The sequence below is a fragment of the Pristis pectinata genome, chromosome 3, assembly GCF_009764475.1.
Source record: "Pristis pectinata isolate sPriPec2 chromosome 3, sPriPec2.1.pri, whole genome shotgun sequence".
NCBI classification, from domain to species: domain Eukaryota; kingdom Metazoa; phylum Chordata; class Chondrichthyes; order Rhinopristiformes; family Pristidae; genus Pristis; species Pristis pectinata.
Genome location: NC_067407.1, coordinates 54,690,117 through 54,705,307, shown reverse-complemented (window position 1 = coordinate 54,705,307; position 15,191 = coordinate 54,690,117). Strand labels below are relative to the sequence as shown.

The 15,191-nt window shown below is 37.9% G+C and overlaps 1 protein-coding gene across 1 annotated transcript in view; it reads left to right on the top strand.

Moving 5' to 3' along the window:
- The first annotated feature begins 11,788 nt into the window (after nucleotides 1–11,788).
- The window catches only part of LOC127568897 (regulator of G-protein signaling 5-like), a 41,890-nt gene continuing 38,487 nt past the window's right edge, over nucleotides 11,789–15,191 (top strand). The window contains exon 1 of the mRNA XM_052013148.1: nucleotides 11,789–11,939. Within this exon, the coding sequence (XP_051869108.1) occupies nucleotides 11,896–11,939 (44 nt within the window). The 5' untranslated portion in view covers nucleotides 11,789–11,895. The remainder of the gene's footprint in view (nucleotides 11,940–15,191) is intronic.

Here is a 15,191-nt window from a genome sequence, read left to right as displayed (position 1 = left end):
TGCCCCCCCCCCACCCCAGTTCTTTGCCACATTGGTTTGCTTCACTTCCAACAAGAAGTATCTCACTAGTGGAGATTATCCATGTGATTCCTAACCTATCTGTTACACCTCTATCACCCACTCTGGCCCAAACTGTCACCCATCAGGACTACACAGCAGAGACTCTCTGGCATAAGGAATGGAGGCCAACATCTCCACCAAAGAAGTTCCTTGTCATTGATCCCACAATCAAGCCTCCTGCTAGTCCAGCCAATGGGCATTGCTGAATAGGTTTTGGAAATGGGTTTGGTTAAATTACAAAAGGTGCTTTTTAGTTTTTTATAGCATGAAATAAAAGTACTGGGGGAATACATGGAGTGCAACACTATGATCTTCCATCATGAACTTTCACAGAACATCCCATGACAATTCCATATAAATTAAACAACAGATTATAAAGAAAGTCTGCAATATATAACCCAAATCAAAGCCATCAGACAGGCCAATCAATCAACTTGACTGACTGCTTAATACATTCCCAGATGTACTCAATCAAATTGTATCTGTTCCCAATCCACATATGGTATTTACTTCTATTTAAGCAAGAATATTACTAAGCTGGTATCAGGTGGTTCTTCATATCATCCCCTACTCCAAAGTTAATATGGTCACTGGCTTTTTATATTTTTGTCCAGCGAACAAACATTAATGCAGGCATATTTGTTTTGTTGAATATGTACCATTCTCCATAAAGGGAGAATTATAAATGACCTACTCATTTACCTATTCATCTTCAGTTTGTGTGATTTTATGGACCATGAGAATAATTTCTTGACTACCTGTCCACAAAATAATGGAGCCCAGATATTCCAGTGAAATGCTAATAGTAATGTACAGGATTGACCTACATTTATCCTGAGAAATCCATTCAAATTTTCATGAGCAGGGCTTGTTCTGCCTACCTGTACGCAAACCTTTCACTTACCTATCATCCATTTTCTCCAATATTAATGCATGAATATAGGAAACCTCTCGGCTTTAGGTACAAGCCTGTGTCCAAACACACTTGCACTGCACTCCTGTGTTTACATACTCAGAGTTGTTTTGATCAGCCAGTTCTTCCTGATCCATGATAGCCCTTTTGAAGCAGGCTAGTTCTTACACATTTGAAGGCTGCCATGTGTCAGATAAAATTAGGCAGTAACTGAAACATTGATTGCAAATTTGGGCCAAAAATTTTGTAATACTTTTCTCATTAACCATCTTTCTTTATGAGTTTCATGCTCCCACTCACCTTAATGTATAGATTCTGGTTAATTATGTAAAGTAAGACACAGCAGAGAAACAAATTAAAAAATTGAATGAGTGCCTTTAAATGAAAATGACATTCTATTTCCATCAAAGCAAGTGAGGTCTGTTTGGTATACATTGTTCTTTGATGTTTCCTGTTCCTGAATAATTCATGATCTAATTATGACCATGGAATTTCTCCTTATCTTGGTATTGCAAATTATGTGTGTATTTTGCAAAGGCATCTGAGCAATTTCTATGCCGCTTCTAAAAAGTGGGAAGTAACTCGGGCAGTATTTTGACTGACGAAGGCCTGAGAGCCATGTCCTCTGTATGAGTCAATATAAGTATAATCTATAATAGGCAGCTTTGCATCTATAGTTTGAATCAATGACCATGGCAACCAACATTGAGCTATGTATATCAGCACTACAGTAACATTGCATTGGTTGTGACCAAACTGTTTACACCCTTGTCATCTACATTCAGAAATATTCAAAAAATTCAGAAGTTATGAAAAATCAAGGAAACCATAAAAACATAAAAATTGTTCAAACTTTTTAAAACATTAAACATTAATGAATAATTAAACATTTAATTAAACTCAACTAATATAACAAGCTATTAATAGTTTTCTATTTACCCTTGTCCCTCACAACAGTTCCTCTCTATTGAAATGAGTCCACTTGTTTTCATGCCAGACCTGACCTAGTACAAGTACATTGGGTGTAAGTGTGGGGAAATTGCAGCATTCACAGGCTGGCACTGGATTTCATGAGGAGTCCAGCACCAGAGCACACTCAGCAAAATCCCTGCAAAGAAGGCCCAGCAAGTGTGGGCCTTCTGGCTTTGAGAATTAGTGACATTTCCATTAAGAACTGCCAGCATTTCAGTGTTGAACTGCCACTGTTTACTGGCAATTTCCAAATAATTAACTTACATTTTAAACAAGTAAACATTTTATTGTAATTAGTACAAAGAGGAGCCTCAAACAATCAAATTAGCAGAAATAGCACTACACTACAGAAATACTCTACCTGTCAAACGTCAGCTGGTTTGCTTACCCATAAGAAAGTGGAAAAACATTCCAGCAAAATGACTACATTTTTAATATGCTTGTCTACTTTCTGCATTTATACATTCAGCCACTTCCAAATTGACACTGGTGCTGCGCACGTATAACTCCCCCTGGATGCTTAAGTTCCTTCCTGTTTTATTCTACCATAAGTTCTTCCATGGCTCCTTATCCCTTCTTGTATTGTTATATTCTCTCTTACCATTGAAGTGATTTCATCTTTAATCAGTCAGGCTATTCCTCCACTCTGCCCTTTCTCCAGACTTTGGCCATGCCTCAGTTATAGCTGCCATATCATACCTAGAACTGTATGCTTGAGGTGATTGGGTGGTAACAAACCTCCTTATGAACAATGGCAATTACTCCTGCTACATCCAGCCTTGTCTGCCTCTCTTTTGCTACTGAATTCCCCAAGCAGCCAGCATTATATTCAATTGCTAAAATCTGAGCAATGAGGCTCACTTGTATTACTACAATGTATGCCCAAAGTCATACATAAGTTAATTTGCTGTCGTGTACATGCATGGTAGGAGAATTAGATGGGAGCTAGTAACATGTGAGACAGAATAGGTTGCAGTGAGAAAAGCAGGGGAATGTTTTCTGAGTTGGCATAGACTTAATAGCTGATTAGCCTCCTTTTATTTTGTAATGAAATACAAGAAATAATCACAGACCCACTGCTCAAGAGCAGGTTGCTCATTCACCCTCAAATAGAAAACAAATTGGTTTAACTTTAATATGTCCACTGATCTTACCCATTCCGCAGTCCACTTCTCAATATGAAGGGGTTGAAGCATACCCCTAATGGGAAAGGTTATAACTTAATGCTACTCAGGCTCAACTTTGTACAAGAGCATAAGTCAGTACTTCGGATGTGAAGATCAGAGCACCCATCCAATTGGTCTTAGTGATGCTGCTAATGGAAAATTCCTTGAGGTGAGTACAATATTCTGCTGGCTTTCATCACTTGACACTTGAAAATGAGTGAGTAGGTTTAAAGTTAAGACATGTTCTCTGGGTTTCCATGGCAAATATCTACGTAGCCTATAATGCAAAATATTTGGTCACCTCTGCAAAAGATAGAGAAATGAGACATCAAAATGCACTGCTTTTACAACAAAATGGTTGCACTTAACAGCCCTTGTAATGAAAGAAACAATTTTATGAGAAGTACTTATTCTCATTTGTAGCATGGTAGCCTCCAAAATAGTACTTTAGTGCTAATTGGGGAAAAATTCAAGCTATGCTTGTTTCTGGTGGGGAGAACAATCCGAACAAGAGGATATTAGCCTGAAGCCCAGACAGAGGAGGGCCTCAAACTGCATTTAAACTGAAATGGCCAGCATTCAGATGGCTAATTAACATTACACTGCTTTTAAAATATTTACAATTTGCTTGTTAAGACTCAATACCCATGCAACAGAAAAGTCCTTTTAGAAGACCTTCCTGTTTCTAGGGCCATTTTCTTCTTGGAAAAACAGGATGTTCCTGAACCAGGGCATTGCTGTATTTAAACACTCAGAATCCCATCCCCAGTTCAATTACATTTTTTAGTACAGCTCATAACTGTTGGGTGGGCTAGCAGTTTCTTTGGCAGACAGATGGACGCCCAGCCAGGAGGTCATGAGTTTAAACCAGACTTGGCTCTTATGTCCTGCTCTCAATCACTTGAGGATTGAGGCTTTATTCAGCCTCGTGGACTTCTGAGTTATTCAAGAGAATTACAGAGAAGAAGTTTAATTGACATATTGAAACAATGTTATGACTTTCTTTCTAATCATATTTCTTCATTCTGGTGCCACTGGACAGCAATAACAACAAACATTTGTATTTATATAGCACTTGTAACATCCCAATGCACTTCACTCTCTTGTATATCCAAAAAGTCCAGCTCTTAGTAATTGAGAGCAGACAATGTGAGCCAAATCTGGTTTGAACATGACCTCCTGACCTCAGATACCTCTGTCAGGGAAAAAATCAACCCTGCATCTATCCTGTCAAATCCCTTAAGAACTCTATACATTTCTGTGAGATGATCTCTCATTCTTCTGAACTCCAGAGAGTAAACACTCAGTCTCTTTAATCTCTCCTCATGCGACAAACCTGCCATCCTAGGAATCAGTAAACTTTTGCTGCATGCTCTCAATTCTACATATATCCTTCCTGAGGTAGGGAGACTAGAAATGTACATGATAATCCAGATGCAGTCTCACCAGGGCCCTATGTAATTGGAGGAAGATGTTCCTGCCCTTGTACTCAAACCCTCTTGCACTAAAGGACAACATACTATTTGCCTTCCAAGTTACCTTCTGTAATTGCATATTTACTCTCAGTGATTTGTGCACAAGGGCATCCAGATCCCTCTTATCACCAACGCATTTCAATCTCCCACCATTACATTAAAAAAATCATGTGGCAGTACACTAGTTACTGATTGCCAGTCCGATAATGACCCACCCATCCTGACTCTGCTTTCTCTTAGTCACTCCACTACGCATGCTAATATATTCACCCAACCCATGGCACTCTTTACCTTGCATAGTAAGCTTTTATGTATCAACTTATTGAATGCCTTCTTGAAATCTCCACGCAACATAACCTAGTGCCCCTTTATCCACTAAAGAAGGTTGAGAGGACATTTGACGGAATTTTTTTCTATCCAAGTGGATGCCCTCATATTTTTCCACATTAGATTCTATACATTCTGTCTCAACACATAGCCGCCATGATCCTCCTGATGTCTTTCTACATCCCCCTCTTTGCCTACACTGCCACCTATCATCAACAAAATTGGATATAATACACTTGATCTGCTCATCCAAATAACTCTGGATGGCTGGAGCTCCAGCAATGATATCAATAGCACCATATATGGCAGAGTTTCCCACCCCAAAATTTACTCTTACTATTTGTTTGTTGTCAATTAAGCAACCTTCAGTCCACATCAATATAGTAACCCATTACTGTGACTTTTACCTTTGTTTAATAGTCTTTTGTATGGCAGTTTATTGAAGAATTTCTGAAAGTTTGAATGCTCCAGATCAACTAGTTTGCCTTTACTCAGTCAGGGAGTGACAACCTCAAATCATTCCAACAGATTTGTGAAACATGATTTCCCTTCAATAAATCTACATTGACACTGCCCAGATCTATTATTATTTTCCATTTTTCATCAGTTTCCAGCATTGTCCCCACCACTTAACATCAAGACAACTAGTCCATATTTCCCTACTTTCTTTCTCCCTCCTTTCTTAAATAGTGGGGCTACATTCGCTAACTCCCAACCTGTGGGAATTGTCTAAGAAGATAACAACCAGTGCATTTACTTTCTCCATAGTCACTTCCTTTTCAAAATCCTAGGATGCAGGTCATCTGGTCCTGGGGATTTATCATCTTCCAGTCTCATTAATTTTTTTTCAAAACTACTTTTGTACCAATGTTAATTTCTTTGATTCTATATTCCTCAATTATTCTGGACCACTCATCCTCCACTACTTATGGGAGTATCCTCTGTCTTCTTTTGTTAAGAAATATATTAAATATTTGTTTAAATCTCCTTATATATAATTTTTCCTTTCTTAGTCTGCGAGTGATCAACATTCACTTTTGCTGTTCTTCCTTTATCACCTGTCTATAGCAGGTCCCATTGTCGTCCCAAAATTAATTTTCCCCTTCTGTCCACTGTAAGTAACACAGTGCCACGAGGTCGATTTGAACAAATACCTTTATTAGCAGTGCACCACTAGGAGAATTCTCTTCAGCACTCACTAAGAGTCGCTTCCCGAGTTCTCTCAGTACAAAGGGGTAGACGGAGATTTATACAGGTATTGTTATGCACACTTTAATGAGTCAGGCGCCGGAGTTCTTGGTTGAGCAGGAAACGGACAAAGGGCTACTGCAGATGGACAAAGAGCAGCCTCACACCATAGGTTCTGCTAATCGTTTTGCAATCGGGTGAGACAAAGGCAGGTACCACCTTCATTGTTTGAGACAGCCTTCCCATTCCCCGTTAAGATTGACCATCATCTCCATAGTCAAGCATAATGGTAATCCAATTAAGTTCCAGACACAGCAATTACCACACAGCACCCAGCCCAGGTAAGCGGTGGTGTGGCTGTTCTGGCCTGAAGGACACTTTTTAAATCAGTATTTCAAGCAGCCATAATTCTCATCCGTCTTAAGATATGAATACAGTTATAGTTTATTAATCCTACACCTCTTCACCATAACCTGTTTTCATTTTCTTGGGAGCCTACTCTTGTATTCTACTTTCCATTTCATCATCAATGCCTTGTTCGTTCTTTGTTGAATTCTGTAATTTTTCCATTCCTCAGACTTACTGCTTTCTTTGGCAAATGTTATAAGCCTTTTCCCATGATCTAACACAGTCTTTAACTTCTCTTGATATGATAGCCACTACTGTATCACTTTTTCTGTTGGGGTTTTCTGCCTTAAAGGGATATACAGTAGTTATAAACTGTGTACTAATCCTTCAAAACATAGGCATTGCTTGTTTGCTGCCATACCTTTTAGTGTAATTTCCAAACTGACCTTAGCTAACTTTCATTCTGGTGTGTCTCCTGTTCCATAGAGACTAGTCCCCTAGGATTGTCATGTAGCTTGTATCTTATTATCATTTTCATATCCACATTGCTGGCAGATATGTTTATTCCATTGCACACTTTGGAGAAACCTGCACATAATGCATTCCTTGCCCCTTTCTGGATTTTGGAATTCACCTCAGTAATCAATTCGCCCTCTTGTCTTCAGAATCTCTTTTTCCTGCACCGCTCTCCTTCACTGCTTTCCATTAGGAACCTTGTCCTATGACTGTTTGCCCCGCAGCAACCTTTCCCATGGCCTCTATCTTTATAAGACCACTTCAAAGCCCGTCCTTCCATACTTGAGCGACTCCATACTGAGCGGACACCACCAGTGATTTTCCAGCCTCTATCTCTTTGAACTGGTCCAACTTGTATGCGAGACATTGATACTGCAGCAAGAATGCTGAGGATTCTTTTTGCAACTTGCCCATTTCCATTTGTCATTCAGGAATTCCATGATCGCTAATAACCTGAAGGAAGACATACATCTGGCCAGCAGGTCGACATGTTTGAGTTGGATATTTAATTTGAACTCTGATGTTTGGTGGGGCCTTGTTTTAATCTTGCTTCGTGCCCACAGCTAACTCTGCTGTGAACCCTCTTGCCCGTGGGGCTACTGTACCTCCCTTGCATTCCAGCCTGACAGAAGTGGTCAAGCCCTATGATCATTGCCTGCTCATTCCTGCCTCTCCAAGCTGGAAAGATTCCAAGACACAGTCCCATTTGTTGGACAATGCAAGATCACTGCTCACGTAATGCCTCCCAACATAGACTTTCCTCTTGTTTTGAGGCTTTCACTCATTATTTCATTACTGTCACATCCCTTCTGCGGATGCCTTAGTCATTTTGACTGCATGTACCAGTATTCTATCACCACTAATTTCAAGGGCCTTCTCCAAATGCTTTTTTTTTAAATCTCAAAACAGAACCTGATTCCACATACCAAATCAACAAACACTGCAGATTTTGGAAATCTGAAATAAAATCAGAAAATGCTGGATACACTCAGCAAGTCAGGCAGCATCAGTAGAGAGAGAAACAGATTTCACTGATAAAGAGCCTTTGGTATTGGTTTATTATTGTCACTTGGACCGAGGCAGAATGAAAAACTTGTCTTGCATACTGATCGTACAGGACATTAACTCTGTTTCTCCCTTCATAGGTGTTTCCAGCATTTGCTGTTTTGATATTAAATTTATAGGTTTGAAATCTGTCAGATATTGCTGGGTCTTTAATTATTTAACAAGTTAATTATAGGGGACATCAACTACACTGCTTGGAGCCAATGAGTTAACATGTTGCTACAGTACTTCAGACCACTTCCATAACAGGAGCACAGATTCACAGAATAGTTACAACACAGATGGAGATTATTCTGGCTCTTTGTAAGATTGGTTCCCTTTGACCATCCTCTCCCCATAGCCTTGAAAATTCTTTCTTTTTAGATACTTATCCAGCTCCCTTTTGAATGCCAGCATTAAATCTACATTCACTATTTACCACATGTAGTGCATTTCACATTCTAATTCCTTCCCAGTAGTTTTAGGTTTTTTTGCCAATCACCATCACTCTATGTCCCTCTGTTCTTGACACCTCTTCCACCTCTCCTTACTCTGTCTCTACCCTTTGTGATTTTAAATAGCTCTTGTAACCTCTTCTTTTTTAAGGAAAACAACTTTGGCTTCCCTGTCCATCCATGAGACTCTAGTTACAGAAGTCCCTGATTACTGGAGTTCTTTCAGTATACTGCAGCTTCAATAATTTCTTTCATCTTTCCATAAGAGTGGCACCCAGAACTGGACATGATAGTCCAGCTGTGGCTGAACCAATACTTTATAAATGTTCAGAGGTAGAATGGCTTTTTTTCAGTTGTTCATCATTGCATTTTGTTCTTCAGCACCTTTACCTGCAATTTCTGCAATGTTATTTATTGGCTTTGTAGACCATATCCAATCATGTAAGATATATACTGGATGCCTCTTGCTTCCTGCTTACTGTATTTTTTGATCTACCCAATCTATGCCATTTCTGCCATGTTGTGTTGAGCCCCATTTATATGTATTGCCTCTAGCTTCAGTAGTGAGGAACTCACCCCTCTGTTTTGCCACACTTTCATTAAATCACAGACTCACCAGTCTCACTCTAACATGTGGATTTTCACAGTACGTAGCCTATCTACGTCACCAGTACAATGTATTGGGTTCTTCGTATACCTGTGCTATAGAATATATGTAACCTCACCTAGTCTAGTAGCATCAAGGAAATGTGATTGCTTATTATGGCAATTAACTTTCAATTGAAGTATGGCACATACGGTGTTGGAATACTATACCACAGGACTCAGTTTCTTAATACCAACCCTGCCAATCTTAATGTACCAATCGCACTTAAACAGTTAATATATACAAGCAACAAATCAATATGCAAATACCACAATGAAGAAAATTAAAAATAAGGACTAGAATTTTACAACTGAGGCTATGCTTAATCAGGAACCTCTCCAGACATCTATACCTACAGAGACTTGGAAGAAAATTCTTCATTTAGTTAATACATCTTCAATGTGTGCCAGACACTCGTTGATACAGTTTAAGGTAGTTCACAGGACCCATATGTCCAAAGATAAGTTAGCTCGTTTTTATAACCATATAAATCCTATATGTGATAGATGTAAATCGAATGTGGCTTCTTTGACACATATGTTTTGGTCCTGTCCTCCTTTGGAAAAATATTGGAAAGACATTTTTAACATTACTTCAAATGTATTGAAGATTGATTTACAACCTCACCCTATCATTGCAATTTTTGGATTACCAAGGATAGATTCTGGCCATTTATCTGCTTCCGCTAACTGTATGATTGCCATGTTACATTAATGGCCAAATGATCCATTTTGCTTAAATGGAAGGATCCAATACCCCTTAATACATTTCAATAGTTCTCTCAAACTATATCATGTTTAAACTTGGAAAAAAATTAGGAGTGGTACTGTTGATCCTTCGCTTAAATTTGAAGATATTTGGAGTCCATTTATTCAATATTTTCACATGATGTAGATCCCCTTTCAATAACTTTCCAACTTAGAGGAACGGAGTTGACGACATAATATTGCTCTGTTTCTACTGAGAAATTTTAGTCTAGTCTTTTTTTTTCTTTTTTTTTGTTTGTTTTGAAATTTTTCTGTTTAGTTTATATTGTTTATAATTTTTCTTATTGATTTGGTTTTTTTTCTCTTTTTTAAAAAATTTATATGATAAATCTTTTTCTTTCTTTTATATTATATTCATTTACTAAGAGATCGTTGGATCTACAGATTTTTTTAATATCTTATTGTTCTTTATGATTATCTATGCCATGATTGTTATCCCGATCTCTTTGTATTACATGTACGAACATTGATGCTATATATTAATCTGTATTAATTTGAAAACTAATAAAAAGATTGAAAAAGAAAGAAAAGAAAGGAACCAGTTCAGGTCTGCAAGCACATGACTAACTGGTGAACAGGACTTAGTGCGGGTTAAGACATAGTAGAGTTTTGGATTACATTGTTAATGGAGAGTAGAACTCAGGAATCTGGCTGCAAGTATTGTGGGACAGTCAAGTCTGGAGATAACAAAGGCAAGAAAGAGAGATCAACACATGGGAATATGCTTCCAATGTATCATTTGTCTTAAGCAAAAATGTTGCACACATAACTGTGTTAGTACCTCTGTGGAATTTAAACAAGAGTAATTTGATAGTCATTCCATATTTTCAGGATTTACAAATTAATAGATAACAATAAGTTAGTACGACTGCAGTCAACCATGGAAAAGGATCATTACATATTTCAGCTCAGGCACAGTGGATTTTTTTCAAAAAAGGAATATGTTTATGGGCATGTTTGATAGATGTATTGCTCTGATACTTCACTTAAACATTATTTGATCCAACTAAGTTACAGAAAGTCGTTTCGGAGTGTACCCGCACACCAAAGTGAAAAATAAAAGAACGCAGTATCTCAGGAAAATGATGAAGCAAGGGTATAAAATAGCAGAATCTTTGTTCGTAGCCCCTAATTCCACTCTGTCTCCAAAAATATTAAGAAGAACCACAGTTATTCGATCATACAGACCACTCAACCACAGGAAACACTGAAATAAAAATAACTTTCTTTTTGCTATTTCAAACTCCAGATGTTGTGTAGTTCTTACTAAGGCTCCATTTAACACTGACTTCTTCTACATTAAATCTTAAATAACCTGTTCTATATCTAAATCATTTCTGTTTCCATTCTGCATTTTATCATGTTACTTATCCACCCTGGATCAGCCTCCAGTAAATAACCTGCTCTGGAAAAACTCACAAATGCTTTTTAAGTTACAACTTCCTTCACCATTAGCAAGTTTTGTCTACTGCTCACAGGTTGTCTGTTTTTAGTGTGCCTTCTGTGTGCTTGGAAATTCCTTCACCTGTTTTCCTTCACTGACACATAAGCAGTCATTGTTTTACACTGTGATATATGCTGGAATGCATTTTAAAACATCCACAGCATAAAGGACATTCACAGCATGTAGATCATTAAATATAGTGGATTCCTGCTGAAGACCTGCTTGGGTGAAGCAAAATATGTTTTTTAAAAATCTAGAACTGGATTTAATCCTTTAACCATCTGTGGAACTTGTTTTTAAAAGAACCAGCATGATTTATTTTCTTGCAACTGTGATTGACCTTTCCATTTCTACTGCTGCAGGCTATAGTCTACAGACCCCCCTTTGCAGAGAGACATTCACGTGCTCCCTGGACTATAATCACTTTTGAAAGATTTAATTGGCTGACCAGCCGGCGTCACTCAAGGGGAGAGGGCCTGTATATAATCTGCAAGGCTCAGCAGCGCGCCCCAGAAGGAGCTTAAGTTTAGGCAGACTTCACTTTGGTGAAAAACGACAAGACAGAGCCAGCAAAATGTGCAAAGGGTTAGCTGCATTACCAGCAACATGCCTCGAAAGGTAAGAAGATGCATTTCAGCACTGGTTTAAGCAAATGCCCAGCTATTATATCTGTCCTTGTTCAAGTGGTTCATGATTTTTAATCAATGTGAATGATATGGTATTGCTGTTAGAGACTCAAGTTTTCTGTAGTAATTAATATCAATTAAAATCTAGACTTGTTGCACAGAGCAACATTCAAAGCAAATTTTAATTGTAAGTATATTGCTCTGGGATTTAGGTACTTATAACTGGGACAAGCAATTATGTTTAACAATTGACTTGTTACCTCTCAGGTCTTGGTACTTCACTGCTTTGGGGTATTTAATGGAAAGTTTCGGGACTCAGGCAACAATTCATAGTTAACTGTAAACATTTTAAGAGATGTGTTATAAAATGTTGCCCTCTGTTAAAATACCTCATAGCACTAATGAATTGATCGAGCAGAGAAAGTTTATTTTAGTGTTATATGAAAGATCTGTTGACAATAAGGCAACTTCAATTTAACAGAAACGGATCTGAGAGGAGTCTTGTACTTTTCACTCCAGAAGCTAGTAAGTAAATGTGATGAATGAAGTATTTATATTGTTGAAGTCATCTTCAATTTTAAGTACTTCAAATTGTTCATTAAGTGAAATTGATTCATTTTATATGGAAGAAAATCAACTACATTTTCTTCAGAAAACTTGCAAAACAAATGTTGTTGTTGAGATTGCAGCCTGCATCTTTTTTAGTTATTTCACTTCAAACTGTAATGTAATTAATTGCAATTAATGTATCATTAATGTTTCATATCCTAATGTTGATTTATACCGTGAAGTTTTTAAACTATTGTATTGTTAAGCTCATTATAATGTTCTCCACAAGAAAGAATGCATCCTTATGAAAAAATACACAAGTTGAAGCAGCAGTAAATATAGTTAATGCTAAAAATGATTTGGGGAAGATTATATCTGAAATTTAAAAAAACAGAAAATGCTGGATACACTCAGCGCACCAGGCAGCATCTGTGGAAAGAGTAAAAGTTAACATTATAGGTCTGTGACCCTTCATCAGAACTGGTAAAGAGAGAAACAAGTTAGATTTCAGTCTGAGAGGAGGTGGGGAAGGGATAGTTAGAACAAAAGGAATATCTCTGAGACATTGAGTCCATATGAGTTAATGGGGGCAGTTACAAGCACATTAGACTTCTCTGACTGTGTAATGTGTCAAACTCATTTCAGCAGGACCTGTAATCATTCCTTATTACTGAATTGTAATTCATCAGCTTAGACCATTAGGCAGCACAAATATTCAGATAATACACAGGTAATTTTAACACTGGATATTCATGTAAATAAAACATGCATTATCAGAAATGGAAATTGGCAGACATTTCAGGTGTAAAGATGTATGATCTGATATTGCCCATTTTACACACACCCAAAATTAATATTACCTACTCTAACACAATCTTTCACATATGCATAACATCCTGTTTTTCCTCAATTGTACTGCTATAAAATGCACATTAATAGTATGCTCAAAGTTGACTGAAATGAAGCTTTAATGTAAAATATTGGCATGGTCTGACTAATGTATGATTTACACTACTGTGACCATAAGATTCAGCTAAAATATTGTTTTAAGCACTTCAGACAATAGAATTCTTTCTATCTTATTGTCCAGATATGACGTTGAAACTTTTTTTCCATAGCCTTTATATTATAAGATAAATGATGTTCCTCATGGCATCATCTGCTCAAATGAGCACAAATTCAGCACAAAATTATGAATTCATTCATGTTTCTCTGGCATCCAACATAAGGTATACTTCAGTTGTAACAGAGTTGAACTTGTTATTCATTAAAAGATGCAAAATTAAGTCTATAGATAGGTGCAATACAAGACAGATAAGCATAATCCCTGGTAATGTGCTAAGATGTAAAAAAAGCCATTTAAATATTGATCATATTTGTCAATTCCATTTTCTCTACTCCAAAATATTTATTATAAAAACCAAGTAAATAGTTATTTCCATTTTCTAGTGCTAATGTGACTGACAATGCTTATGGCCCCAATTTTCTTCCTGAGATAGTAACAATACATGACTATTTTGCTTGTCATAACATTTGCTGTACAAGAGGAATGCTATCATTGAAGTTATGGGTTGCTTACAAATGGACTGCATTATAAATTTCCAATGCACTGGCAGCAGAGGTAAGGATCTAATAAAGCAGGAAAAGCCCATCAGTCAGCGTTGAATATCTGTCAGTGGCTTTTAATCCCTTGCGTTATTATATAATTTCTGATTTCCCAAGCATTTCACAGGCATGAGTGTTTTAATGACTTAGGTAAGCCAATTTTAACTTGACTATACTTCGAACTTGAAACTTGATGGATCCTGAAGGTGTCTGCATGTTCAAAGCCTACGCCTCATTTTAGTGACATCTCCCTGGATATAACTCTTGGCTTATACGAGCTCGCAGGGCAAAACTCTTGTCCAATTACAGAGGAAGGAGCTTGCCAGTGAAACAAATATATGGCCAGAGGTTGCCTAAGAGGTCACTAGCAGGAGATGCTGTCTTCCTTGTGGATTCATTGGTCAAAGCAATTTAATGACCTACCAGACAGGACGGCATTGTACATAGATAAATTCACTTCCACCCTGATGAGTGCATCATTCTAATCTGCTAACTCCGATCTCTCCAACCTACTCCCACATATTACTGCATGCTTGCCTTCTATTTGTGCACTTCTTCACAAGCCTATCTGTCCAGCCACCAATAACACTTGCCTTCAGCTTTATGCAGTAGGGTGCATTTCCTCCATATTCACCCCCAACGTTCATCCATCCTACACATTTCACTACTCTCACTCATGGGTCTCTTGCTTCCCTCCTCACAGGAGAAGACAGCACAGAGCGTGACAAGGAGGCAGAGTTCTAAAAGTGGCCCTCGGCCAACTCTCAACAAGATAGGGAGGGGCTGGATCTCAGTACTTAACATAAGGGGACAGGGGTATGGGAGCGTCATGGTGATGGAATTAAATACCTGGTTACCCTTGCTTTGATATCAGCAATAAGTGAACCATGGTCATATTCAAAATGTATTCTCTAACCTTGACACTTCTTTTGTATAGTTTTAATCTCAGTAGGGACATTCAAGCAATCTGCAGGAGCTGGTGTGCAAGGGCAGATAATGTCTCCTCAGGAGAAGTCGTTCTCTGTGAGGCTGCTCCATCAGACCACAAGCTCAGACACTCCCACTTTAGCAAGACCGATAAAGCAGAGGG